We start from the raw sequence: 26,600 nt of genomic DNA on the forward strand, positions 1-26,600 counted from the left end.
CTTTAGTGGCTGTAGAAATAATTTGAGAATTTAGCCTTCTCAAGAACCCCCTAGGTAACTTCACTTGAAAGAATAGACGTAAAGATGGGCATACATTGTGGTCGATCAGTTATCCGTGGGATCGTTTGTATGAATGATCCTACCAGCAGCATGCCAGACTGAATAAAAAATAAATAAATCCTTGTCTAATTCGGCTGAACATGCCCTAAAATTCCTAATGTGGCAATTATGAATGGTCATTCACACTCATATTTGAAACATTAGTCGTGGGAAACTGTTGACTTTTATTTAATGTTCATGGGTACCTTTAAGAAACTTTTTCAATTTTGGGGGTACTTCAGATACCCCTACTGATGTTGATAAGCACACAGATTGTTACCCAGCACCTGATTGAGTTTGGTAGCTGATTGGCTCAACTATCAATGATGATTTAATTTTTTTTTTTATTGTTCTCCCTTATCCAGGGGCATACACAGTTCTCAGAGGGCCCCATAGCAAAACTTAGTATGTAGCAGTGGCGTACTCTTCCTCCATTCCATGGCTTATACATTTTTAGCTATACAATCCTCAACTCAAAACTAATTAATTCCTAGGCTGTTTCGCCAATAACAACCCTGTAGCTTTCCCTCACTACCAAGTGTCCCAAAAACACAAGTCACAGTTTATACCATACGTCTGGTGCTGTGGCTCCCACAGGTCTTGTCACTGCCTGCCTCTTCCCCAGACTAGGTGCTTGAAGGAAGAGCTCAGCCCTTTCATATTACATGGCTACAGGTATTGATGACGTATCTTCAGGACAGGTCATCAATATTAGAATGGCAGGGATCCGATAGCTGTTCATCCCATTCAAGTGAATGGGAGAGGAAAATGTAATTTCACTGCACCGACACTTAGGGAGATGGCGTGCAGGGTAAACACTGAAGAGGACGCAGTGCACAGGTGCCATGGCCACTTCAAACACCTGATTGACGGGGGTGACAGGGGTTGGACCTCTCCCAATCTGATATTGATGACTTAGACTGAGGATAGGTCATCTATATATCAGTAGCCTGGACAACCCTTTTAGGCTCCTCTGGGTAGCTGCTACTGAGCCTCCTTAAAAGAGTTGTCTCATCTGAGACATTGGTGGCATATTGCTGGGATATGCCACCAATGTCAGATAGGTGCAGGTCCCAGAGGTGGGGCTCTAAAAGAGAAGGAGAATGCAGTGCGCGGTGTACTGTCCATTAATTTGTATTTGGGAGTTCGACAAAAGCAGAGTGAGCACACTCAGCTATTTTCGGAAGCCCTATAAAAATGAATTGGGAGCGCCCTGCGCAAGCGCAGCCACTGCTCCATTCTTTGGGACTACTGGAAATAGCCAAGACAGTGTAGTCCAATATAAATGAATGAAGTGTAGCGATACATGTGCAGCTGCTCTCCGCTCACTTCGGGGGTCCTATTCTGGAGATAGGTGTGGGACCCACACCTACCTGACTGGTGACATATCCTAGCGATATGTCACTAATGTGTCAGATGAGCGTGGATTGAGAGGTCGGAGTTGAGAGTCTGTCCCCCAACTCTGTTAAACAAACCTTGGTGGTATAAATATGCCAGCCCAGCAGCTCTGCTGCCACCTGTCTGTCACTCTGGCAGCAAATTATAAATATATATATACATTTCCATATTACTCAGGATAAGTTTAAGATAAGCAATGCACAAGTAGCAATTTGTGATGTAGATCAATGCTTTGTATAAACTGTAAAATGGTGAATATTCACTAATGCTCACGGGAAATGCTGTCAGCTCTATATAGATAAAATTGACCCATCAGTAAAGCACAGAAAGAAAAGCAGCATCCACAAGTCTGTGTCCTCTGGCTGAGCTCTACCTCATAAAACATGTCTTTCAGGCACTAGCATTGTACCGGATGTGCGGCAGAACTGTCAATTAATTGCTGAGCTATTACCACCCTCTAGTGGTTGTGTCTGCTTTTACTGCGCTCAGACATTTAATTACATAAAGTGCTGAAGAAATGATTCAAGCCTTGTCTGGTATTCATAGCCTCCTCCACCTTATAATATTACTGTGATGGACTAAATCATTACTGGGGCTGCTGGAGAAGCCTGAGGGCCAGGCTCCTTCCTACGGACTATGGACCCAGAACTATGGAGACCCCCTAAGACCTTTTGGGGTTACAAGGAACTATGAACCCTGATTTATGTGTGGAATTTATATGCCACATATTTCCTATTGCCATTAAAGGTGCAGGGTGTGAATTCAGCAACACAAAAAGGGTTAACTCTGCACGGAGACCCCCACGGATTGTGTTAGTGATGGGATTAAGATAGCTGATTCTAGGAGTAGCCGACTCCAGTGTAGATGAGTAAATCACCCTATGATACACTCAGGAAATAATCCCATCACATGTGTCTCCTCTCTCCCGATTCATTTATTATGGAGGGGAGGGGGGGGGGGGGGAGAGAGGTCTGTTTGTATGTTGTTCATGGTTGATTGATTTATGTTGTTAGACTTCTTGAACTGTATATATACTGAGTTGGTCTTCAATAAAGGGAGTTCCTGTTTTACCTTCAACATAGAGCCTCGTCACTTATCTCCTTTGCGCTTGTTTAAAATGGGTGTACTCACACATTCTTGCTGTCATAGATGCTCCATAGAAGGTGCTGATTTTTGGCATCTGATGTGGATGTGCTCACACATTCAGAGGTTTTGGACAAAAGTTACTGATTTCTTAACTACTCTTTTGGGGCGCCCAGTACCTATGGACCCCAAATTATGCATCTTTGGTATCTTAGATGATGAGTTATGGGATCATTATGAGAGAATATTTTTGAGGGAGACCTTGTTTTTGGCACGGAAAGCAGTAGCAATTCGGTGGATGGGGGAGAGAGGGCCCACATTGAATCAATGGAAAAACTTAGTGAATATCATCATACCATATGAGAATATCGTATACAAAAATAGGGGATGTGCCTCGAAGTCTGCTAAAGTGTGGGAGAGGTGGTGCTCCTCACCGCTGTCAATGTACACCAGGCAGGATCTTTCTAGCTCTTTGGCTGAAGTGTCGAGACAATTGTGAACTCATGTCCTACATTGAATGTACTGTAAGCAATCATAACAATATATATAGGAATGTGTCTTAGGTAACGTGATTGACCAACATGACATGTACGGATTGTATTTGTGATTTTTGTACGGTACATACCGTTGTGTGTACTTTATATAACTTGTGTATTTTTATGCTCAATAAAAATACATTAAAAAAAACATAGAGCCTCGTCTCATGTATGGGGGGAACAGCTATATTTACTCTGGGGATTGCTATCGGTATTATACTCCCCTGGGATTACAACACGGTTCTACCCACTGGAAGCTGGATCCTGGTCTTGGGCCCAGGGTGGGTGGAAGACTGCGAGATCCCCCCCAAGCTGTGTCAAGTGGAGTGCTTGGAATCCTCGGGAAGCACTAGGAGCATCCATCAATGAAGGTACCCAGTCGGGGTGCCAGGAGATCCGTTACAATTAAAAATCTTTATATAAATCTTCTATTCCTCATCGTCCTTGGCAGCACCCAGGGCTGATTTATTCTACCTCTCCATAAGGACAGAACATACACAAGCAGCATAGAAATAGTTAACAACAACAATTAACCACAGTATAAGACCCAGCCTCCGGAACTAAGCTCCAGCGAATATTTATTCTGTCAAAGAAGTAACCCAGTTGGACAAGTGGGTTCTCCTGCCCTCACACGTGACACAATCACTTTGTGGCTCCAGGAGAAGAATCTGTCCAAGGAAAGTCATTTGCACAAGTGGTCCTGACTTTGGAGGCCTCAGCTTTCGGTTGGGGATGACCTAGAATCTGATAGCATGGAGGTTGAGATTAGCCAATCTTGGGTTGTCTTAAACAGTGGTGACCACTCTACTCTCCTCTCCTCTCACAGACCGTCTGCTAATAAGATATATGCTAGAGTTTGGAGAATGTTTGAGGACTGGTGTACATAGAGACATAGGACCTATGATATTTGCTGTAGCAGATATTCTACTTTTCCTTCAACTTGGATTTGAAAAAGGTTTAAAGGTTAATACACTCCGAGTCCATTTTACAGCAATCAATACTTTTTTGGACTAGTTTTCTCATTCTAAGTTGGTTAGAAAACGTTTAAGACCTAATGCCCATCATCCTCGGCCAATATGGGATCTCTCACTAGTCCTGAAAAGGCTAACCCTTCCTCCTTTCAAACCCTTGGAACAAATAGATCTCAGATTTCTGTCTTGGAAAACATATATATTTTTTTGTTGCCGTTTCGTCCACAAAAAGGCTTGGAGAATCACATTGTCAACGAAAGCATTGTCAACGACAGAGCCGTACCTGAAGATATTACCAAATTGTCTAACCATGAGAACTACCTTTCTTACAAAGTTTCACTCTGATCATATCATAAATCAGGAAGTATTCCTGCCAGAATATTTTCCAAATCCACAAAATGAAGAAGAGGAAAGATTACACTGCTTGGACGTGAAGAGAGCAGTGTGTATATATTTACAAAAGACCAAAAACTTCAGATCTGCAGATAATTTATTTGTGCAGTTTTTGGAAAGGCCAGGCGGCCAGTAAATCATCAATAGCCAGATGGATCAAGAATGTTATTTCTGAATGTTACAAGTTGGAAAACTTAACTTGTTCCAGAAGGTATACATGCGCATACAACAAGATCTACAGCCACCTCATGGGCAGAACTGCCTCTTCAGTTTATCTGTCAAGCTGCTTCTTGGGCGTCTGCAAAAACCTTCATGAATCATTAAAGGGATTCTGTCACCTCCCCTAACCCAAAATCGGATTTTAAAGCAGTCATAAAGCACAGCTTACCTTGAATCGGCTGTGCTCTTCTATCTTGTAATTCGTCCAGTAGTTTATGAGAAAAACGACTTTTATGATTATGTAAATTAGCCCTCAAGGTGCCCAGAGGGGCATTTTGTTCCCCTTAAGCAGTTTAGAATAAACCAGCCCTGGGTGCTGCCGAGGACGATGAGGAAAAGGAAATTTCAGGTGAGTAAATTTCACTCAAAAAAAGAAGAGGCCAGGGTGGCTTCTCATATTTTTTTGTGAGATTGCCCCTGCAAAAAAGGTGGCTTGTGCAAATTTGCACCAACTTAACCGCACCCATTATTATCCTGACTACTCCTCCAATGCTAACCCTTGTTCTAATCTGAAAATCGTGTTGCAGTCCGCAATGCAGTGCTAGTGACACAAAAAACAGCAGACTGTCCCTAACACAGGGCTACACAGTAGTGCCATCTGGAAGTTACTCACCACTGTTGTGGCCATTGAACAGTTACTGCTACAAAAATGACCATACCAAAGTGCCTCAACTGCATGACACACTTCTCTCCTATATATAGCTTAGGTCAATATCTACCGAAGAGAAGAGGCAAGGCGCATGCTGCTCCCAAGTCACCCAGAGAGCTGTCCTATTGCAGAGATCAATGGTGGACAAACCAGTTAATGGAGAAACTGGTCTTTGATGCCCACACTGGTGTGTTTAATCAGTATTTTTCATACAGCTGAAACCAAGCCAATAAACACAAAACATAATTATAATAACTATAAAAACATTTATACTTTACTCTGGATGATCCGTGTGCTTTCCGCATCCGTATGTCTGTTCTGCAAAAGACAGAACATGTCCTATTCTTGGCCACAAAATGCAGTCGATGGACCCATTGATGTCAATGGGTCCGCATAAGAAACGGATGCAACACTGAAGTCACACAGATGTCCTCTGTATTTTGCGGACCACAGAATACATATGGTACATGTGCATGAGACCTTAGATCTACTGCCCATGTGAAACTGACCGAACACCGCAGTCTGGGGGTGTAGAATAGCATGGCATGACTGATTCAGATCTCCTTTTCACCTTATCTGCTGCACTAATCCTGTATGGTCTGACATTTTAGTTGCTAGGAATACATAGGCAAGTATCTTATTCCACTTGTATAAGCATGCCGTGCCTATGTCGCCCATAGGCTGCTATGTAAAAACAAAAAGTAGACCACGTGGAATTTTTTTCTTTTACTTTTTACTGGTTGCAACTTTATAAAATAGTCAAGTATACTATTCTGTACAGTAAAGAGAAAAAGAATTTCCTGGACGTCCTACGGCAGCACACAATGGGTAACTCGATTCACCCCTACTCAAAGCAGAAGACATGTTTATCAGCACTATTAATTAAATATGCAAACAATGAATCACTTTGGCCCATCCCCTTTTGGTGCCTATAAAGGATTGCACACAAGTCAAGACCATGTATTTTTATTTCTTCCCCTCAAGCAGGGACATGGATTTAGGTTGCCTGTATACTAGCGGTGTCGCTAGACCCTCATGGCAGGGCCAAACTTTATATAAAGCGTTCTGGTATACAAGAGGTGCTCTTGTCCCTCAGACAAAACTTGTCCTGATTGCATATGCCTCACACAAGCAGTGTGTTTGTTCCTCAGGTGAAACCTCTGGTCTCCTACCCTGCCTTCTGTGAGCTGGTGCTTCGGGTTGGGAGGTTTCAGTGGGTGATGAAGAGGTCTGCTAAGTTACTCTAGTGCACCTGCCCACTCTGTGTTCTGTGTAGTAGAGCGAGACCAGTCACTCTGACGCCTTGGCTCTCGCGAGATTACAGGCATAAATCTTTTAAAGGGGTTCTACAGTTATTTTAAACTGATGCTTAGCCCCGCCCAGGCCAGTGATACTAGTCGTGATGTCACTGGGCATGTGGTAAACAGTGAGAAAGCTGCGGCGCTACTGCCAGCGCCGCTGCCTTCTCAAACAGCTGATCGGCGGGGGTCCTGGGTGTCGGACCCCCGCCGATCAGATGCTGATGATCTATCCAGAGGATAGATCATCAGTTTAAAATAACTGTATAACCCCTTTAAATTGCAACGTGGGCTCAGTCAGCGTCCGTCCGCTCTGCTGGGCAGCAGATTCCTCTAGTGCAAGAGGTATTGTTGCAGGGTGACATCTGGCTAACCCCATTTAAGGGGTTAGAAGGTTAATTTAACTAATTCTGTTTCTGTCTGCAGAATGAATTCCCATAAGAGGAAATGCAAGTCCAGACACAGAGTGTGTTCAACCTGCCAGCAGCCCCTACCTGATGATATTGAAGGGAGCATGTCTGAACTGCCAACCAGCTAATATATCTTCAGCTTTTCAAACCCAGGCCTCTTCATTATGGACTGGTTCAAGTCTCAGATTTCAGAGACATTGCAGAATCTGCTTCCAGTGCACGCAGCTAAGAAAGCTAAAAGAATGCACATAGAAACGACATCACAATTTGTACAGACTGCCTCTGATTCTGACAGCGCTGAGGAAGGTATATCTTCAGACGATTCATCTATAAGGGCCTTTGAGGATCTGTACCTGTTCCATAGTGCTAGAGTCTCCTCTCTCATGAAAGCGGTTAAACAGACTGTGGAATCGGAAAAGAACACAGAAAATAAATCTAAAAAAGAGCAACTCTTTTATTTCCCTGCAACTAAGGGCACATACTTCCCTTCTCATCCTGTGCTCAAAGAGTGCCTGGAGAGTGAGTGGCCAAAACCAGATAAAAGAGCGGATCAAAGCTCAAGGTTTACAGGTTAGACCCAAAATAAATCTCCAGTTGGGAAGCACCACCTAAGGTAAATTTGGCAGTCGCCAGGCTCTCTGAAAGAGCTGTTGGATGAGCTTCTCAGGATTTCTCTTTGTTCGAAGAGCCTTTAGACAGAAAGGCTGACTCCTTTTTAAAGAAAGATTAAATTGCCTCATCTGTGCACATGGCCTTGTCCTCAGCTCCAGTAGCAAGAGCTCAAAGGATCTGGCTTAGTCAACTGACAAATGATCTCTTCCCATCATGAAATCTGCAGCAGATTTTCTGTGCGATTCTCAAGTTGATGCACTGAAGTTCTCCTCCAGATCCATGGATCTGTCAACAGCAGCCAGAAGAGCGTTGTGGATCAAGCAGTAATCTGGAGACGTACCATCGAAGTATCACTTCTGTACTTTGCCCTTCCAGCCAGCTTCACTGTTTGGTCAACATACTGAAGAATCTAAGTGAAGGCAAGGGTATCTCATTTCCACAACCTAAGAGACCAACAACTAAGCTTTTTCGTGGCCAAAACAAAAGATCTCCAAAGTTTAGAGGAAGATTTACTGGAAGGAACCAGTTAAGACGGAAACCAAGCTCAGACAATAAAAAGAAGATCACTAGTCAGAAGTCCTCTGATTTATGACGTCAGATCATCAATCCCTCCAGTTGGTGGCAGATTATCAGCATTTACTACTGTTTGGTCTTCAGCGTCATCAGACTCTTGGGTGTTCTCTATAATAAGGAGAGGTTATTCTTTGCAACTGACACAAGTACCCAAAGACCGTTTTTTTTGTGAGAGGAGGGAATCCAATTCTTCTGCAACTATTAGAATGAATTTATAGCTAAAAATGCCCTAGAACCCGTTCCTCCTGCAGAAAAAGGAAGGGGCGTCTACTTCATATTTTTGCAGTCCCGAAAACAGGAGGAAAATGGCGCTTAGTGATAAATCTTACTTATTTAAACAGATATTTAAATCAAGAAAAAAGTTCAGAATGGAGAAAATCAACTCCGTTATAGCATTGCTGCAAGAAGGCGATTTTATGTCAATAGACTTGAGAGACGCCTATCTCAATATACCAGTCCTTCCAGCCCACAGGAAATTTCTAAGAATAGCAATACAGATGCCCTCTCTTGTTCTTCACCTTCAGTTTACGTGCCTTTCTTTGGAATCTCAGTAGCCCCACGTGTGTTCATGAAGGTGATCATGGTTCTTACAGCGGCACTTAAATTAGAGGGGATATTCGTGGTCCCATACTTGGATGACTAGTTAGTGAAAGCCTCCTCAGAGCAACAATTGAAGCTTCACCTACAGGTGACTCTGGAGATGCTTGCCATGCACGGTTTTCTCTTCAACTTGGAGAAATAGAGTCTCAATCCATCCAATCATCTTCAGTTTCTGGGATTCATCATCCACACCAGACGAATGACGATCACTCTATCAGACAACAGAATTCTGAAGATTGTCCAAGGAGTTCACCATCCAATGAAGAACTCCCTGGTCTCCATCAGGACATGAAGGTACTGGGGTCTCTAACCTCAGCGATAGACGGAGTTCCCTGGGCGAGAGCTAATTTTCGTCATCTACAAATAAATATTTTGGACTTCTGGGACAGGAATCCTCTCTCATTAGACAGATTCCTCAGAATTTACCCATCCACAAAAGTAGATTTAAAGTAGTGGCTGAAAAAGGGGAGATTTCTGACAGCTCAATCAACAGTGGTTCTCACGTCGGATGCATCAAATTGGGGCTGGGGTGCCCATATAGGAGGGGAATGGTCTCAAGGCGAGTGGTCCTGGGAAGAAAGAACTCTCTCCTCCAACATAAAAGAGTTGAAGGCCAACTCCAGTCTACCCTCCTTCAGAAAGATGTACTAGTTCAGTCGGACAACTTGTCAGCGGTGTTTTACATCAACAAGCAGGGAGAGACGAGAAGTCCATCTCTGTCCAGAGAATGTCGCCAAATTTTTGTGAGGTCAAAAAAAACGATCTCCACAGACTAACAGCAGTCCACATTCGGGGAACAGAGAACATTGCAGCAGATTGGCTGAGCCGAAATGTTAGTACATCCTTTTCGAGTGGAGCCTCAGCAAGAAGATATTTTTTCAGATCACCCAGAGAATGGGAATTCCAGATATAGATGTTATGGCGACCAGGGAGAATGCCAAGAGGATCGACCCTGGGCTCTAGACAGTCTATCCATTTCATGGAAGAACATGCTTATATATGCTTTTGCCCCCGTTCCTCTCATCATGAGGACTTTGAAGATCATGGTCGAGGAAGCAGAAGCAATTGTGGTGATGCCATTTTGGCCCAGGAGGGCCTGGTTTCCGCTCGCGTTGTCGCTTTCGAGAGGCAGATATTGGAAACTTCCACTGTGCCAGGATCTTCTATCCAAAGCTTATCTGTACCATCCAGATTTGTCCAGACTCCATTTAACGGCTTGGAGAATGAGCAGACAGAACTCTCAAGCCAGGGCCTCTCCAATGCGGTCATAGATACAATCATGTCCTCCAGGAGATCATCTATAATGAAAACCTATTCAAGGGTTTGGAGAATTTATTTGAAGTGGTGTTCCAATCATAAGGCAGAACATGACACTCTGGCGGTGGTTCTTCAGTTTTTACAGGAAGGCTTTGACAGGGGTCTCAAATACAACACATTAAAGGTTCACTTCACAGCCATTAATGCTCACCTAAGTGGAAGAATGACCAAACAAAATGTGGTACATAGGTTTTTTAAAGCAATTAAGAACCTAAGACCAGTATTTCATCCTCCAGTTCCCACATGGGACTTGGCAATCGTTCTTGAGCAACTTACCTTGCCACCCGTTGAACCTCTGGAAACGGCCTCTATAAAAATATATATCCTTTAAAACTCTCTTTCTTGTTGCTATTACATCTGCGAAAAGAGTGGGAGAACTGCAAGCCTTATTCTCCAGAGAGCCTTATCTCAGAGATCTCTCTGACCGCCTAGTTCTTAGATTCCTCCCAGGTTTTCTACCTAGAGTTAATTCTGCAATTAATCTGAATCAAGAAATAGTTCTATCAGTATTAAGAGATAATCCTGAAGACTCTCAAGAACAGTTTCTACATTTGCTGGACGTAAGAAGAGCAGTCCTCTTTTTCATATTGAAGCATCACAAGAATTCAGAAGGGACGAAAATCTCTTCCTCCAGTTTGCAGGCCCGAATAAGGGTAAGAAGACCTCAAAAGCTTCACCGTCCAGGTGGATTAAAAATGTAATCTCAGACGCATATCAACTGGATGGTCAGGATGCTCCTTTTCCTTTAAAAGCACACTCTACGGGCCTCCACGTCAACCTCATGGGCAGAATTGGCACAAATTCTACTGGATCTAATTTGTAAAGCTGCCTCATGGTCCTCAGCTTCTACGTTTATAAAACACTACAGACTGAACGTCTCAGCACTAGAGGGGTCAGCCTTTGGCAAGAGTGATCGAGGAAGCAGTTGGTGTTTAACCCTCCCTTGATTTTTTTTTTCTATTCCTACAGAACTCCCATTGTGTGCTGCCGTAGGACATCTAGGAAGTAATAAAATTTACTCACCAAAATGTTCATTTCCTGGAGTCCGTAGGAAGCACAATTTACCTCCCTTAATAAATATGTTATTGCTGCAGATAATACATGTGTGCAACCCTTTATAGGCAGTTAACCCATTATGTGCTGCCTACAGACTCCAGGAAATGAACATTTTGGTGAGTAAATTTTATTACATACCTGCACCTACCGACGCCAAAATGATACTTTTTTGACCTCCGTTGAGTGAATGGTGCCTATAGACCCATTTGACCAATAATGTCTGGTGTGGATCCTAACATGTCCAAATCATAATTCTATTCACAGCTCTACTTCCGTCCAAATCTAATGGAGAATTTACCATCCAGGTTTAAATTATTTTCAGATTTTAAAGGGTTTTTCCAGAAGTTTATAACTGATCGCCTGTGTTCAGGATAGGTCATCAATATAAGATCATGGGGATCTGACTCCCAGCACCCCCAATAATAAGCTGTTTGGCCTAGGAAGACGTCACTTCAATGTAGTCACATCTATCGGTCACATTGCCTGTGTGCAGCTCAGTCCCATTTAATAACTTGGAAACATTAATTTTGCACTCTGTAAACAATGTGGGGTGCCTGTGAAGGACGTGCTGCAGTCCCAAAAAGATTTGAGAAATTCCTCGGTACCCCCAAAGATGTGATGTAGTTAAAGGTTTATTAAATGACCAGGCTCAGCTGAATGCATATAGGATCAAATGTCATAGGCCAATTTCCAAATCCCCAAAATTTTGGTCACAGGGACCTGTATTAGTGTGAGCCCGGACACTTGAATGGTCATCAATATCAACTGCACAACCCCTTTACTAAAACTCTATGCTGCATTACATCCTTGGGAGTGCTGTGAAATTTCCTGAATCTATTCAAGTGAATGGATTCAAAAAGTCATACCCCTACCAATCTGATTGACGACCTATCCTAAGGACACATCATCAATATTTTACTTCTGAAAAACTGCTTTGTCATGCCCCCAGGAGTTACCTGTATATACTGCACCTTGTACTCATATTGTTATGGCTCCATCTAGTGGCTGTTTCTGAAAACAGTTTCTAGCTAGCCGGCATTCAATTCTTTAGCGACGTCTTCAAGTCAGCTCATGGCAGCCATCTTTTCCAAGATCAACTGAAGGACATGCATCCTCTCTAATCATCCTCCACACCCAGACCTAATGTGGTATCTCTGGTATGTTTAGACTATATGCATTACATTATTGTTTATTCATGCATATTTATATACTGTACTGTAACCTGTATATCATACATGTTTGAATTTGTATGGTAATGTGTTATAGCCTATTACTACAATACTAAGCACATTTTCTTTCTGTTCCTCAGTTCCACCCTATCCTTGCAAAATAAGTTGAAGTTAGACGTTACTCCTGAGTCAATGAGTGGCTATTTGGGAGTTTAGCTGCCGGTCATCTCATGCCCCTCTCATATAGAAGGAGGACAGAATCATATTATGTATCATGAAGTTGTAAGTGGCATCTTGGCATCTGTGTTTTTCTCTCCCTCCAATACCATTAAAATGTAATTTTATTCTGCAGTTTATCGTTGTTCAGCGGGACTACAATGTAGTCCATATAGCAAAAACATATAATAGCCAAGTATATCCACAGTATATTCTGTGGGCTTACTAGGGAGTTAAAGGGGTTAACCCACAATTTAAAAAAAGTAACATTAGACATCACATGACAATCTCTTTCTTTTATTTTTGTATGCTTTATGAGTTGAAGAAAAGGACTTTGACTCATAAGGAGGCGCTTTAGGAAGGTGGAGCTAGCTAAATTCAGCAGTCACCTCCATTGATGAGCAAGCAATTGTCTAGAAGGAACACTTCCTTTCCTTTGTTTGCTTGCTACATCGAGCCATGTAAAGGGTTCTTATGTCAACCCATGACACTCATTTATCTTGATTGATCCACTGCACTTGCTCTTGAGTTCAGATTTCCTTAAAATCTTGGTCTGTATGTTCTGCTCAAGGATTAGACTAAGCAACTCATCTTTGTATTGTCTATTTTCTTCAATCTCTTTCTAACAAAGCTAGAACCAGCCCTGTACCTCACATTGCTCTGCTAGATTTCAAGATGTCAGCTCAGGGGTGTGTCCTTCCAGCCACAGTTCTCTCCCTATCACAGCTCAGGCGTGTGTGCTTCCTGCTACAGTTCTCTCTCTATCACAGCTCAGGGGTGTGTCCTTCCAGCCACAGTTCTCTCCCTATCACAGCTCAGGGGTGTCTCCTTCCAGCCACAGTTCTCTCCCTATCACAGCTCAGGGGTGTCTCCTTCCAGCCACAGTTCTCTCCCTATCACAGCTCAGGCGTGTGTCCTTCCTGCCACAGTTCTCTCCCTATCACAGCTCAGGGGTGTCTCCTTCCAGCCACAGTTCTCTCCCTATCACAGCTCAGGGGTGTCTCCTTCCAGCCACAGTTCTCTCCCTATCACAGTCATTTTTGGTGCAGCTTTCTCCTCTCGCTGTAACGGTCAAAGCTTTTGTCCCATACAATAAAATAAAACCTTCATAATGAAGATTCAGCTGGTGGCAGTTGAAGAACAGCACATGTGTATCCACCTCAGCGATAGAGAAATTAGGAAAAGAACAAACAGCAGGTGGCACTATACAGATACATTTCAGTGAATAACTTAGTGGCTATACTAAATTTATAATTACATGCATTTACAAAAGTATTCAGATCCAGGAGCTGGTTTGAAAGGTATTTTAATATTTTCTTCATGGGACAACACCTTTAGGGCTTAAAGTGTAATTTGTTTCAGTTTATTTTTAATACAGTGTAGGGACAGGGATTTTAAACATTTGTAAAGAGTCTTCTTAGCAAAGCTCTAATAGCGTTACTAAGGAGAATCTGTCTTCAGTTCTGCTGAGCACTGAAGACACCTGTGTGTGACATACAGAAGCTGCCAGCCGGACTCTTGTGACTACCCCAGTCCCTATGTATATGTAATGTCCACACCCGTAAGTCTATTATGCGGACCGCAAAAACGGATACAGTCGTGTGCAGGAGCCCTTATACTGAAGACAGACTCTCCTTACAATGCTCAGTTAGAGCTTTGCTAAGAAGTCTCTTTAAACTGAAATGTGACCTCTCCCCAGTTTCTCCCTTTGGGTAGGTAGGTAGTTTTCTGTTCTTCTATGATCCTCTGACGTACTTTAGTTCCATCTTGTGGTCATTTTGCAGTATTGTATTTATTTATTAATTTATTTTTGTTTTATGTCTACAGCTTTTATTTTCTGATATTTTCCCTGGCTTCAGACTCTATGCAGTAGCCATCTCTTGACCTGTAGGGAATATAAAGTCACACTTCCAAATAGATACAATTACCTGTATTGGGGTCACTACTGCTAGCCCACCAAATACTGGAGATGTAGTCATCTGGGATAAAAACTTTGTACGCGCCTCTATAAAGATGAGCGTTTATCTCAGCACTACAAAAGTCTTACCTACATCAATCCCGCCTACCTTGCTGTTAGAGCCTGCCCCTTCTGCTGCATATGGGCGCCGTGCGAAAGGAGTGCCTCTGCGTGAGATTTTGCACAGCCAGCCACTGACCTGCAGGATAGAAGGGGTGGGCTGTAACAGCGAGGTGGGCAGGATTCCCAGCATGACTTATGTGACTTGGCTAAGGTGACTCCACCAGCACCGTGTTCATGATGTAAGGTACTTTTTCAAAGTTGATTTCTAACATACAAAAAAAAAAACTTTAGGCAATTCAAGAAAATTGGTTTCTCAACCACAATACGAATAGCTAAATATGCCCGTTCTGGTGACAGGTTCCCTTTAAGGTTAACTCCTCTGATGAAGAGGACAGTCAGAAGTTGGGTATTTTATCGGTGTTAAAAAGGTTCAAGTTCATTCCGGCGATCCAGTCAGAGGACCACGACACTGCCCAGAAGGATGCTAACAAATCCATCTCTATGAGCCCAAGGGCCTTTTAAGTGTATTCTAACCTCAGAGCTATGATGTCATGAATATAGTACCTCAGATAAGGCTCCAGTCATAAATAATTCACACTTAGGAAATGAATCTTGATTAACTTACATCCCCCAAGGTGGATGTAGCTATTGCAAAGTCATCCAAAAGAACCATTTGATCATCCAAGGATGATGCCATCCCAAAAAATCCTATGGATAGAAGTATTGAATGTGCCTTCAGGTGGGGTTGCCAGCTAAAGTCAGCATATAGCAGTTTGTATACCATATCTGCTCTTACTAAATAGTTTCAAGTATATCCAGGAGGACATCCTGGGGTCCGCCGCATATATAAACCTGAAATGCCATCTGGATCAAGCAATGGCAGGCAGTATCCTCAAAGAACAGCTTATGTAACCATGAATACAAACCAGGAAGGTTGTTTGGTCCAAAACCTGATGAGCTGATGGATGACCAGTCCTGTCAGATTAAAATAAAGTTTCTTCCTTAGGAGCTTTGCTCTTACATTTGCTAGCCTTTCATAATAACTCCCACAGACAACAAATAAGTTGTCCCTATGCTAACCTTAAAGTAACCCTCAGCCATGCAGGCTAGTAAAGAATCCTCCATTGTATAACTCCTTCAGGAGCTTCCAGTAGACATACCTCCCCAAGCAAGAGGGCTCAGTGGGGAAGATTTATCATCTCCCTATGCTATTTTTATGGAGTAAAAAAACCAAACACAAACCCCCATGGAACTGCCTCTGATCCTCAAAGGTCTAAGTGAACTTCCATTTAAGCCATTAGAGGCATGTTCTCTGGCAGTAACACTTGCAAACAGAGTGAGCAAGCTTCAGACTCATGGTTAATCTGTCCTTACATTTTTTTTTTTTTTGCCAGACAAGGTCTTTCTTAGATTTCTTCCCACAATCAAACCAAAAAAAATAAAATAAAAAGAAATATATGTTCCTTCATTCACTAACATTAACCAATATCCGAAACAGCTTCTCTCAGGCTATCCAACTCTAGCAGCATACAGGAAGGATGAAAAATCAGATTTTTCTTTCCGGTCCCAACGTGGGTCATAAGGCTTCCAAGGCCTCCATCGCTTGGTGTGTGTGACACCATTTTCTACTGCACCGGGTGACACCAGCCCTAGCAACGCCACCGATTAGTACCTCTCACCAGTCCCAGACGGTATCTCTGGAGTTCCCTGGATGCCAGCCCTAGGGCGTCAATCCAAGGAGTCCACAGTTTTTTTTATTTGGTCATAGCACCCCTCTTTCCAAATTGAGTAGCCAGTTAATCTTTGCTATATATTCGGTTCTACTAGGACTACACTCATCTAGCCAATGCTGGGCAATCAGCTTGCGAGCCATATATAACATTCTGGCCACCGCTACCTTTCTGGGTTTAGTGATTGTGTATTGGGAGATGTGGAGGATCTGCCAAACAAATGAGGGTCACATCCAATGTAACTTCGTATTGAGTTAATGAGAAGCAGCACAGCGGCCAAAAGCCCTCCCTGACTACAGCATGTGTAACATACCCGCATCCACCTCCCCACAGCGCAGACATTTGGAATCCAAACGAGGTCCTAACTGAGGGGTTCTCTAAACCCGATGAATCAGGTACAATTGTGACAACCTATGGGCTTCACCGAGAGCTGTGGAGTCCTCTCCAATATCTCCTGCCACTGGTTTTCCTCTAACGGCCCCACCTACTTCCCATTTTGAATACTTTCATTTCTCACTACAGGTCGTTCCTATAGACCTCCCAAAGGAAGACTGATCCCACAAAAAAAAAAAAAAAAAAAACCACCATCTTAAAAGGGTTCTCCAGGCTTTCGCAAATCTCCCTTTCAGGACCACCGCTGTACATGTATGGTTGAAGTCTGGTCTTTAAACATGGAGCCCACTCGTATGTGCAGCGGGCGCCATAGCCGCCGGGTTTCTGCCATTTTAAATAGCCATAAGGCTGACCGCATACATTTTCCCCTTTAGATGCAGTGGTCAAATGTGACCACGGCATTTGAGCAGTCCGAAAGCAGAAGCTGCGCGGTAACAGCATTTCACAGCTAAGATTGGGGAAGCGGTTACATTGCTGAAATAGCAGCACATGCTCAGTGTTAGGGTCCATTCACACATCCGTATGCGTTTTGCGGACCGCACATGGCCTGCACTCTTAGAAAATGCCTTTTCTTATCCGCAATAGGACTTGTTCTATTCTATTTTTTTGCGGAACGGAAGTGCGGATCCGCAAATGCGGATAGCACATTCCAGCCCCATTGAAAATGAATGGGTCTGCACCTGTTCCGCAAAATTGCGGAATGGATGCGGACGTGTGAATGGACCCTTATCCTATCCAGGAAACCCTAAGCTCCCATCTACATTTTCCATCTGGTATACTGTACATTTGGTGGTCAACGAGGGAGAATGATCTTTATGTGAATTCTCCAAACCAACATTTTTTTCCCCCATAGTGTGGGTGGAAAAGATCCTGCATCGTGGACTAGGAGAAGTTTCATTCCACTATGGGAAAACGGAGGCCTGTAAGATGAATTGGCCCCAAGTTTTACTGTTAAGGGCAGGGGTGGGCAACCTCCAGCACTAGTGAAACTACAATTCCCAGCATGCCACATTGATTTCTATGGGAGCTCTGAGAACAGCTGAATAAGTGTGCATGATGGGAGTGGTAGTTTCACAACAGCTGGAGTGCCAGAGGTTTCCCACCACTGGTTTAGTCATTTTAGTATAGTAACCACCTCTTCGATTTACTGGTTCGCCAATGTGAAACCCCATGCAAAGCAGGTTACAAAAATGAAGACACTCAGACCAATGCAAGTTGTAGGGTTTTATTTTAAATAACCTACACTCAAGTTAATGGCAATTCATGATAAAAATAGAAGATAGGAGGGGAAATGTCCAAAAAGAAAAGACTCTTCTGAACACTTGCTTTTATATTTAAAAAAATAAAAAGCGTTCTAGGCAAAACAAAATATAAAAAAAAAGTCACAGAAATTTGTTTACAGGGCATTATTTTTCAAGCAATCTGCACAAAAACTCACCAATCTTTTGCAACTGATGTTACAAACATGAAGTCCATAGTGTAATTGCATTCAAGTAATTTCTTTTAAAAACAATTCTTTTCAGGCAACCGATCTTAAATATGATCTCAAGCCTTGCCGTTAACCCCTCGATCAGGCTCCTGAATGACATTCATAGAGGTAACACAAAAACACCCCATAGAACAAACAGGGACTGCCACTTAAACTGCGGCCTGGCCGGTATGTATGTATGTATGTATGTATGTATGTATGTATGTATGTATGTATGTATGCATGCATGTATGTATATATAGTGTGTTATAAGTTTGGTCTTCATTGCACTTCTAGAAAGTTACTCTTCACATCAAATAATCTCTGGTAAAATCTGCCGAAATGAAAAGAATTCAAATGTCCCTACAAATTGTACAACAGTTAATTTTTTTCTGATTGGATAAAAAGGATTAAATACTTGAAATAATGGTACAATAGATAAGACTGGGCAAAGAAAAAATAAAATAAAATTCACATTTGTAAAAAACAAAAGGAAATTTCCCCCTTTCGGAAATCTGACGAAAGAATCACATTTGATGCAAGTCTCCAAACCAAGCACGTGGATTGGCTTGAATATAGTTTCACGTTTACTGGGAAATAACAGGAGTCACAACCGACCCCCTCAGCTGCCAGATAATAGGCCCCTCTCTTCAGTGTAACCGGGGTAAGGGGATATGTTCAGATGAAAGGGAAGGGTAAGTTTATATTTTCTATTAAAATAGAAGTTATTGAAAAAAAAAAATCTTAACTGTAAAAACACACAGGATATTTTCTTAATTCTATAATACAGACTTTTTTGAAAAGCGGATTTTTTTATGCCTGGTGAAAACCTCCCAACTTAAAAACACATAAAAACGTCATCACGATTTGAGATATCCCATTTTGTACATATGTATATACTCCTTGTCCATGGGACAATACTGAAGGCAGCATGGGGACATTATCCAATGTTTGTCGTGCAGGTATTAGCCTTTGTGGGTTTTTTTTTTCCATGTCTTTTTTCCCCTTAATCTGCTGCATATCCCCTTCCCGTCTTAAAATAAAAGTTGATAAAAGGTAAGGCGCACAGCTCTCTAGAAAATCCCTTTCCGAGGTGACGTCCAGGCTTAAAATAATTAAAAACAAATAATTAAAACAAATTGTCTTTCGCACTCATTAAAATTCATAGTCATCTTCCGCCATGTCGATAGCCCATGCAAACTTCTCTCTCTGAGTCTTGTTGTAGATTTTTTCAATAGGAATACCAAACTTCTTACACCTGTCAGGGATTCCAGAAATAAAGGGTTATGACAAACGCACACTCTGCAGTATCCATGATAAGCATTTAATGACATCACCACAGTGCCTAATCCTAGGCAAGTACAGTCTCCTCTATGACGGGGGCCATTAGAGTCTCTCCACGACACTGCAGTCTGCAGAGCCAACAGGAGAAGCTCTGACCCACCGAAATGAAACTTTAGGTAGCAGACATAGAAGTAAAAAAAAAAAATAATAATTACTCACCGTTCTTTATCTTCAGGCTTTGCCTCATGACTGCAGCAGAGAGGTGTCCATATAATGCATCTGACCACTGCAGCCAATCACTGTCTTCAGTGGTCTAGTGGCATTTACCACTGAGGCCAGTGTTTGGCTGCAGTGGTCATATGAAGTATACAGACATGTCATTGCTGCAGCAGCAAAACCCCCCCAAAAAAACCAAACACATGCCATCATGGCTGCGGCGGAGAGAATGCTGGAATGGCAAGAATAACTTATTTACCTTGCACAACCACCGTACATTACAGGTGACACTTAGAAGTTTTGGCAGCATTCTTACCAGGCTACAGAGATTCTTGGGTCCAAGTAATTGAGTTTGGAGGTTCCCAGGGCAATTTGTTTGTTCTCTTCTCTGTCTGTTGCTTGAACCTCCAACTTCATCAGCTGCTCCTCTATCCGTTCCACTGCTTTCTTTTTGCTTTCCACAAGCCTGCACAGATGAAATGTTAAATCATAAACCCAAACTATAAATAATTCTGTATTACACCCAAACAACTTTGAAACCAGATCAACTGTACTAGACTTTACTTGGCCATTTTGTTTTCCATTAGAGCAAAAATTGTGGATAGTATCTGGTACTTTTTGGAGGAGGTTACAAGCAGACACCATAGAGCATGTGAAAATCCTGACAACTATCATTTCGCTACCACGACCAGCTACGTTGAAGGGGTACCATATCAACAGTGAAAAAAAAAAAAACCAAAGGGCCCGATTTATTTTTCGCCAGTTTTATGGCGTGAAAAAGTCAAACACTGAGTTTGCGACTTTTTAAACACCACATAAGATTTGTTTGCGCAAGAGGCGTTCCTCCACCACTTCCCCAAAAACAGGGCAGGGCCAGCGGGCCGACCACATTTATCTTCTACGACAGTTTTCTGGCGTAAAAAAATACAGAAATGTACCCCGCCAGATACCAGTTTAGGCACATGGGACTGCTGATACTGCACCTAACTTAAGAGGCATACAGCTAGTAATAAATTAGGCGCAGCATTCGGCCATGCACGGGGTTATCATAGACCAGCGTATGCCACTGGTCTATGATAAATCAGGCCAAAAGACAGACTTAAGGAAAATAGAGTTGATACTATGCAGTGGATATATGGCTTAAGTTGTAAGAGAGTTCCTTCAACCATTCCTGTTTTTGTGTTAATCAGCGGGGAGTACTAACCTGAAAAGTTTTTATTTATTAATACAGGGTTTTATGAAGTTATTAAATTTTCCAATTAACTTGCCGTTCCTCCTTCCCAACAAGCCATTCTTGTCTAAAGAGGACCGCAAAAGATGGTCTAACATACATTACATGGTACACAGCAGGAATACCAGTTTGTTGTCCAAATTGAACGCTTAGTAAATCTACTTCATTGTGTTTTCAATATCCTTACCACATTCTGCTTGAAGTAAATGAATGGAAACACAGTCACGCAAAGGCTGAATGCCCATCCTGATCAAGTCCAACTAAGACAAGGAGCAGGGCTCAGAGTTTAGTGATAAGCCCTGCACCAGACTTTAGCCTTTGGATGTGGATAGGAATATTTCATTGACCAACAGCAAAGATCTTGGACATGATCAGGAATTGAATATTAAAAAACATATTGGAACGTTAAACTGTTAAGTTTTACTGGCCATCAAATGGAAAACAAAAACAAAAAAACAGAAAACACACTTTTTGGTCTTCTCATCACGCCTGACTTTGGCATCCGCTTTAGAGCTCTTAAGTTCGCGGCGTGCATCTGCCAGTTGATCTTTTTTGGCATCAATCTGAAAGAAAAGAAAAAAAAATAGTTAAGTGTAAAGGAGTACGGCCTCCAATGTAAATTTAGCAAAACAATAACTACTTGTCTCATACCTTGGTCTGCAAATTCATCATTGACTTTTCAAAAGTCTTTGGAGGAGCACGCTGATGGTTACACAAAATGGCCACAGCTCTGTTTGCACGATTGTAAGACAATATTTTGGCAGGAACATTATCATCGGCTGAAAAAACACACACAAAAAAAAAAAAAAAAAAAAAGGAAATGTTTACAGAAGGCCACAGTAATATTTGCAAGAACGAAAAGTGTTAAAGGATGGACACCTTCAGGGCATTTTTTGTTGCATTTTACTCATTTTGGGCTAAGTCATTTTTTTCAATTGGTCTCACGTAAAAATAGTTCAGCCATTTCTTTACAAAAAAAATCTGTTTAGCAAGCCATCAGTCTGTTTTCTTTGAATCCAGTCACCTGACTGCTCATGTGCAGCTCTCATCTCCTGACCTCAAACACTCATAGCTCAGTTGTTATCAAATTAATAAGAATATAGCTTAAAAAAGTGTTTGAGGTCAGAGATAAGAGCTAGACATGAGCAGTCAGGATTCAAAGAAAACAGACATTTTTAACTCTTGGCTTAACATTTTTAATAAAGACAAACTGAAATAAATATTTTCTTGCCCAAACGAGTAAAAAGCAACCCTAATAAAAAGTCCCCAAAAGGTATACATAGGTTTATGACACAAAGGACTTAAAGGCTAAGAGATACATGTACGATTAATCAACGAATGGGTAACACCCATGTCCAGGTGTCGTAGCTCAATTCCATCAGGGCACAGACTGGCCACCTTGACAAATGAAATCCCGCGCCAGCCTAGTCAAAAACTCAGGTAGAAAGATTTGGGTGTAGACAGTTTCTGCACATTTAGCCAGCTACCATAATACAATGGGCAGGATGTACAGATGACCGGTTACCTAGTATCCGGTACCAAGCTTCCAACAAATAGATGAAGCAACTCAGTGTGTAATCACTAGGTGAACTCTATCTTGTAGATGTCAACATGTAAGTATAAACTATTCTAAAATTCCCTAGAAATAGTTTTTATAATACACTTTAACAGGGTCTCCTGCACAGATGTGCTATGCAAAGCTTCAGCTATGCAGAGCGGGCACAGGCAGGCGTAGAGATTTATGCTCCTGCCAGTACAGCACTCACTGTGACCCCTCTGCCAGCTCCGTTCAGCTGAAGCCTGTCATGGCACATCATTACAGGGTCTCCTGCACCAATGTGCTATGCCAGGCTTCAGCTATGCAGAGCGGGCACAGGCAGGAGTAGAGATTTATGCTCCTGCCAGTACAGCACTCACTGTGACCCCTATGCCTTCAGTACTGGAGTCTGTACACCACATACACGACAGCAATGTACATGTGTTAAAATCTCATCCACTTTGCTGCTACTTTAGGGCCTCATGCACACGACTGTTCTGTTCCGCATCAGAGCCGCAGTTTTTGCGGCTCGGGTGCGGACCCATTCACTTCAATGGGGCCGCAAAAGATGCGGACAGCACTCCGTGTGCTGTCTGCATCCATTGCTCTGTTCTGTGGCCCCGCAAAAAAAATAACATGTCCTATTCTTATCCGTTTTGCGGACAATAGGCATTTCTACAAATGGGCCGGCAGTTCTGTTCCGCAAATTGCGGAAGGCACAGGGGTGGCTTAGTGTTTAGCGGATCTGCAATTTACAGACCGCAAAAAACTGAATGGTCGTGTGCATGAGGCCTAATACTGAGTGTCTGCCACGTGTGAACATACCCATACTCTACCATTTTATGCAAAGCTCTTTACTTCTAACTAAGTTTATTTTCAAATGTTATTTCAGGTTGAAATATATAATAAAGTACATACAGTTGATGTGATAAGTACCGTATTTTTCGCTTCATAAGACACACTTTTGGCCATGCGTCTTATAAAGCGAATAGAGCAGTATAACATGTCCAGCACATCGCAGGCTGCGCTGTATAGGCATAGCAGCCTGCGATGCGCGAGTGACATGTAAACAGGGGTGCTATCAGGATAGTAGTGGGGCCCGGAGCAGTCACTGAACTTCATTAAGTCGGGCCCCGGTCAGAGCAGACATCACATATAAAGTGTATGCAGAAGCCCTAGCAGTGCTGCTTTACTAAACTAGCTGTAATCGCTTCTCTGCAGTACTCACTATGCTCGCAGCGGGCAGGTCACGTCACTCAGTCACACTCCGGCCCTGCCCACTTCATTAATGACAGATGGGGCCAGAGCAGGACTGAGTGACGTGACCTGCCCGCTGTGAGCATAGCGAGTACTGCAGAGAAGCGATTACAGCTAGTTTAGAAAAGCAGCACTGCTAGGGCTTCTGCATACACTTTATAGGTGATGGCTGGGCTGCTATAACTGGGGCCCAATGTAACAGTCCCCCTATAACAGTGTGCTATTTACAGTCCTCCCATTAGTTCAAAACCCACCAAAAGCACACCATTTGGCTCAAAATATTGTATTTTCTTAATTTCCTCCACAAACCTAGGTGCATCTTATAAAGCGAAAAATACGGTAGTACTTTACATCAGTTCTTTTAGTATCATGTCATCAGTAAAAGTTACAAAATATACAATCAGGATAGTGTATTGGAACTGCTGCGTCAACCTTCAACATCAGTCGGCTTTTTCCATATAAGTGGAAGAGGGGGAAGGAAAAGGGATGGGATATGGGAGATTTAGTAGCACAGCGCGATTCAGAAACCATAACTTGATACCCCACAAACTGCAGGGTGGGTAGAACATAACAGCAGCCCAACACGTTCACCTCTTATCCAGTCAATGGATTCAAAACCCCAGGCTTGCACCCGAGGAACCCCCCCCCAGCCCTCAAGTAGATTCATATCCCTGAAATTGGCGGATTGTTTAATAAGATACATGTCTGATACCAGGGAGTTGAAAACATTCCTGACTGCATCTTCTAACCTGGAGGGGCAATATATCTATGAAGCTTTCCCAGCATCCAAAAAACTGCTTCACATGGTTCTGAACAGTTTAGTGAAATCATTTGGCAAACTTAATCCCGACCCAGAAGCGAAATACTGCCCACTTACAGTTGGTGAGTTCATTCAGCTGCTGCTGCAGGGTGATGGAGGCGTTGTATGTTCTGAACACTTTGGCTGTTAATCCATCCATGAGGTCCTGGAGATGCTTATTTAAAATAGTAGTCTGATAGAGAGAGGGGGGGGGGGGGGGGGGGGGAGAAAATAGGATCAACACCTTCAAATAAAAACCATCAGCACTATTAGAATGAATGAAGGGAAAATAGATTGAAACCCCATGACACTTACATTGAGTCTGTCGAACAAGTCATCTTCTGGTTGCTTGTTTTCCATGAAAAGCTGCAGGTTCTTAAAGACCTGATGCAAAACAGACATACAAGAAACATGAACCAAGAGGCAGCATAAAAGGTTGTCCTGTGTGTCTAGAGACGTCCCACTGTGAAAGAAAAGACGCTGTCAACTAGTACGTACCCTCTTTTCCACAGGCACCTTGTTGTAGTAACGGATGGAATCTTTACCAGGGAAATCAAACTCCACCACAAACTCCTGTCCGTCCATTTCCGGGTAAAGTTTTATGTGCTCTACTCTCAGAGAGCAGCAGCCTACAGTGTCCGCTGTTTCCCCTTCTTCCTTTTCATTACCAGCTCTCAAAGCCAGCTACAAAATACAAAGAGTTAATACATCAAGCAAGCTTTAACAAAATAATAAAATAAAAAAATAACTGATAAGATCTCAGCTCAAAAGATTCAGTGGAATGAAGGGTTCCTTCTTCAGCCACTCCATGTGGGATGCCTGCGTTGCCATAATAGGATTGTATCGCTGCTCTCACCTTATCTATAAAGTACAGTGCAACCGATCTCTGCCTGGCCTTCATCTCCTTGGATTTCCAGTCATCCCGGTAGGTGTTACGAATCTTTTCAACGCATTTCTTGAGCCTGCGGGCAGTCTCATATTTCTGCCAATCTTTCTCTCCCTGGTAAAACACAAAACACACGGGTTAGGAAATGACATGGGGAGGACATTTTGCCTAAAACAAGGAGAAAATCACCAGTTCACAGTGTTCGCCGACGAACACGTGCGATCTGCCATCTTTATTCCCAAGTCCGGCGATGCAGAGGCAAGTCCTTACCTGTGCCTGTACCACGAGCCGCTCTGAAACACATGCGGTCACCGGGAGCAGGCAGTTCCCAGAACAGCCTTCATCGGGCTGTTCTCGGAACTGCCTGCTCCCGGTGACCGCATGTGTTTCAGAGCGGCTTGCGGCGCAGGCACAGGTAAGGACTTGCCTCTGCATCGCCGGACTTGGGAATAAAGATGGCAGATCGCATGTGTTTGTCGGCGAACACTGCGAACTGGCCATCACCTACCGACGATAGTGGAGGGTAATTGTTCAGAATTAGAAAAACACAGCAGAAATGAGGACATCTGTCCACGGGCTATGCCTGCTATTGTAGTGCAGCTCCATTGAAGTGAATGGGTCTGAGCTGAAATACCACAAACAACCCGTCTACAGGTGTGGCACTGTTACTAGAAGAAAGCAGCCATGTTTTCTAATCTTGGACAAACTAAATTCACATGCTTATGTATAAACAGACGGACAAAAAAACAACCAAAAACGTAAAGTGTACCTTCAGTTATAAACAAGTTTTCCCAAAATGTTAAATAGTACAAGTGAATATAAGAAACTTTGTAATATATATCTTATTAAAGTATTAAGCCCCTTTCGCACAAGTGAGTATTCCGCGCGGGTGCAATGTGTGATGCCACTGAATCCGGATCCATTCAGTTCGATGGGTCTGTGTACAGGAGCATTAGTTTTCACGCATCAGGCCTGCGTTGCGTGAAAATCGCAGCAGGTTCTATAGTCTGCGTTTTTCACGCAACGCTGGCCCCATAGAAGTGAATGGGGCTGGGTGAAAATCACGGATGATTGCTAAGAGATGCTTGTATACCCTCAGTTTTTTTTTCCATGCGCGTGCAAAATGCATTAAATCGTATTGCATCCGTGCGATAAAAAAAAAAACTGAAATCGCGCATTT

At 42.7% G+C, this 26,600-nt stretch overlaps 1 protein-coding gene and 1 long non-coding RNA gene across 2 annotated transcripts in view; one reads left to right on the top strand and one right to left on the bottom strand.

Moving 5' to 3' along the window:
* Positions 1-17,957: 17,957 nt before the first annotated feature.
* LOC121003116 lies at positions 17,958-18,697 on the top strand. The gene is made up of 2 exons (XR_005779422.1): positions 17,958-18,411; positions 18,474-18,697. It is a non-coding gene; the product is annotated as an uncharacterized LOC121003116 (long non-coding RNA).
* A 336-nt stretch (positions 18,698-19,033) lies between these two features.
* Positions 19,034-26,600, bottom strand: part of TOP1 (DNA topoisomerase I) — a 36,485-nt gene continuing 28,918 nt past the window's right edge. Inside the window, exons 14-21 of the mRNA XM_040434698.1 lie at positions 25,391-25,534; positions 25,033-25,218; positions 24,850-24,918; positions 24,613-24,727; positions 21,593-21,720; positions 21,410-21,504; positions 20,027-20,176; positions 19,034-19,468 (exon numbers count right to left, since the gene is read on the bottom strand). Coding sequence (XP_040290632.1) covers positions 19,366-19,468; positions 20,027-20,176; positions 21,410-21,504; positions 21,593-21,720; positions 24,613-24,727; positions 24,850-24,918; positions 25,033-25,218; positions 25,391-25,534 — 990 coding nt within the window. The 3' untranslated portion in view covers positions 19,034-19,365. The remainder of the gene's footprint in view (positions 19,469-20,026; positions 20,177-21,409; positions 21,505-21,592; positions 21,721-24,612; positions 24,728-24,849; positions 24,919-25,032; positions 25,219-25,390; positions 25,535-26,600) is intronic.

This window comes from Bufo bufo, chromosome 6 (genome assembly GCF_905171765.1).
Source record: "Bufo bufo chromosome 6, aBufBuf1.1, whole genome shotgun sequence".
NCBI classification, from domain to species: Eukaryota; Metazoa; Chordata; class Amphibia; order Anura; family Bufonidae; genus Bufo; species Bufo bufo.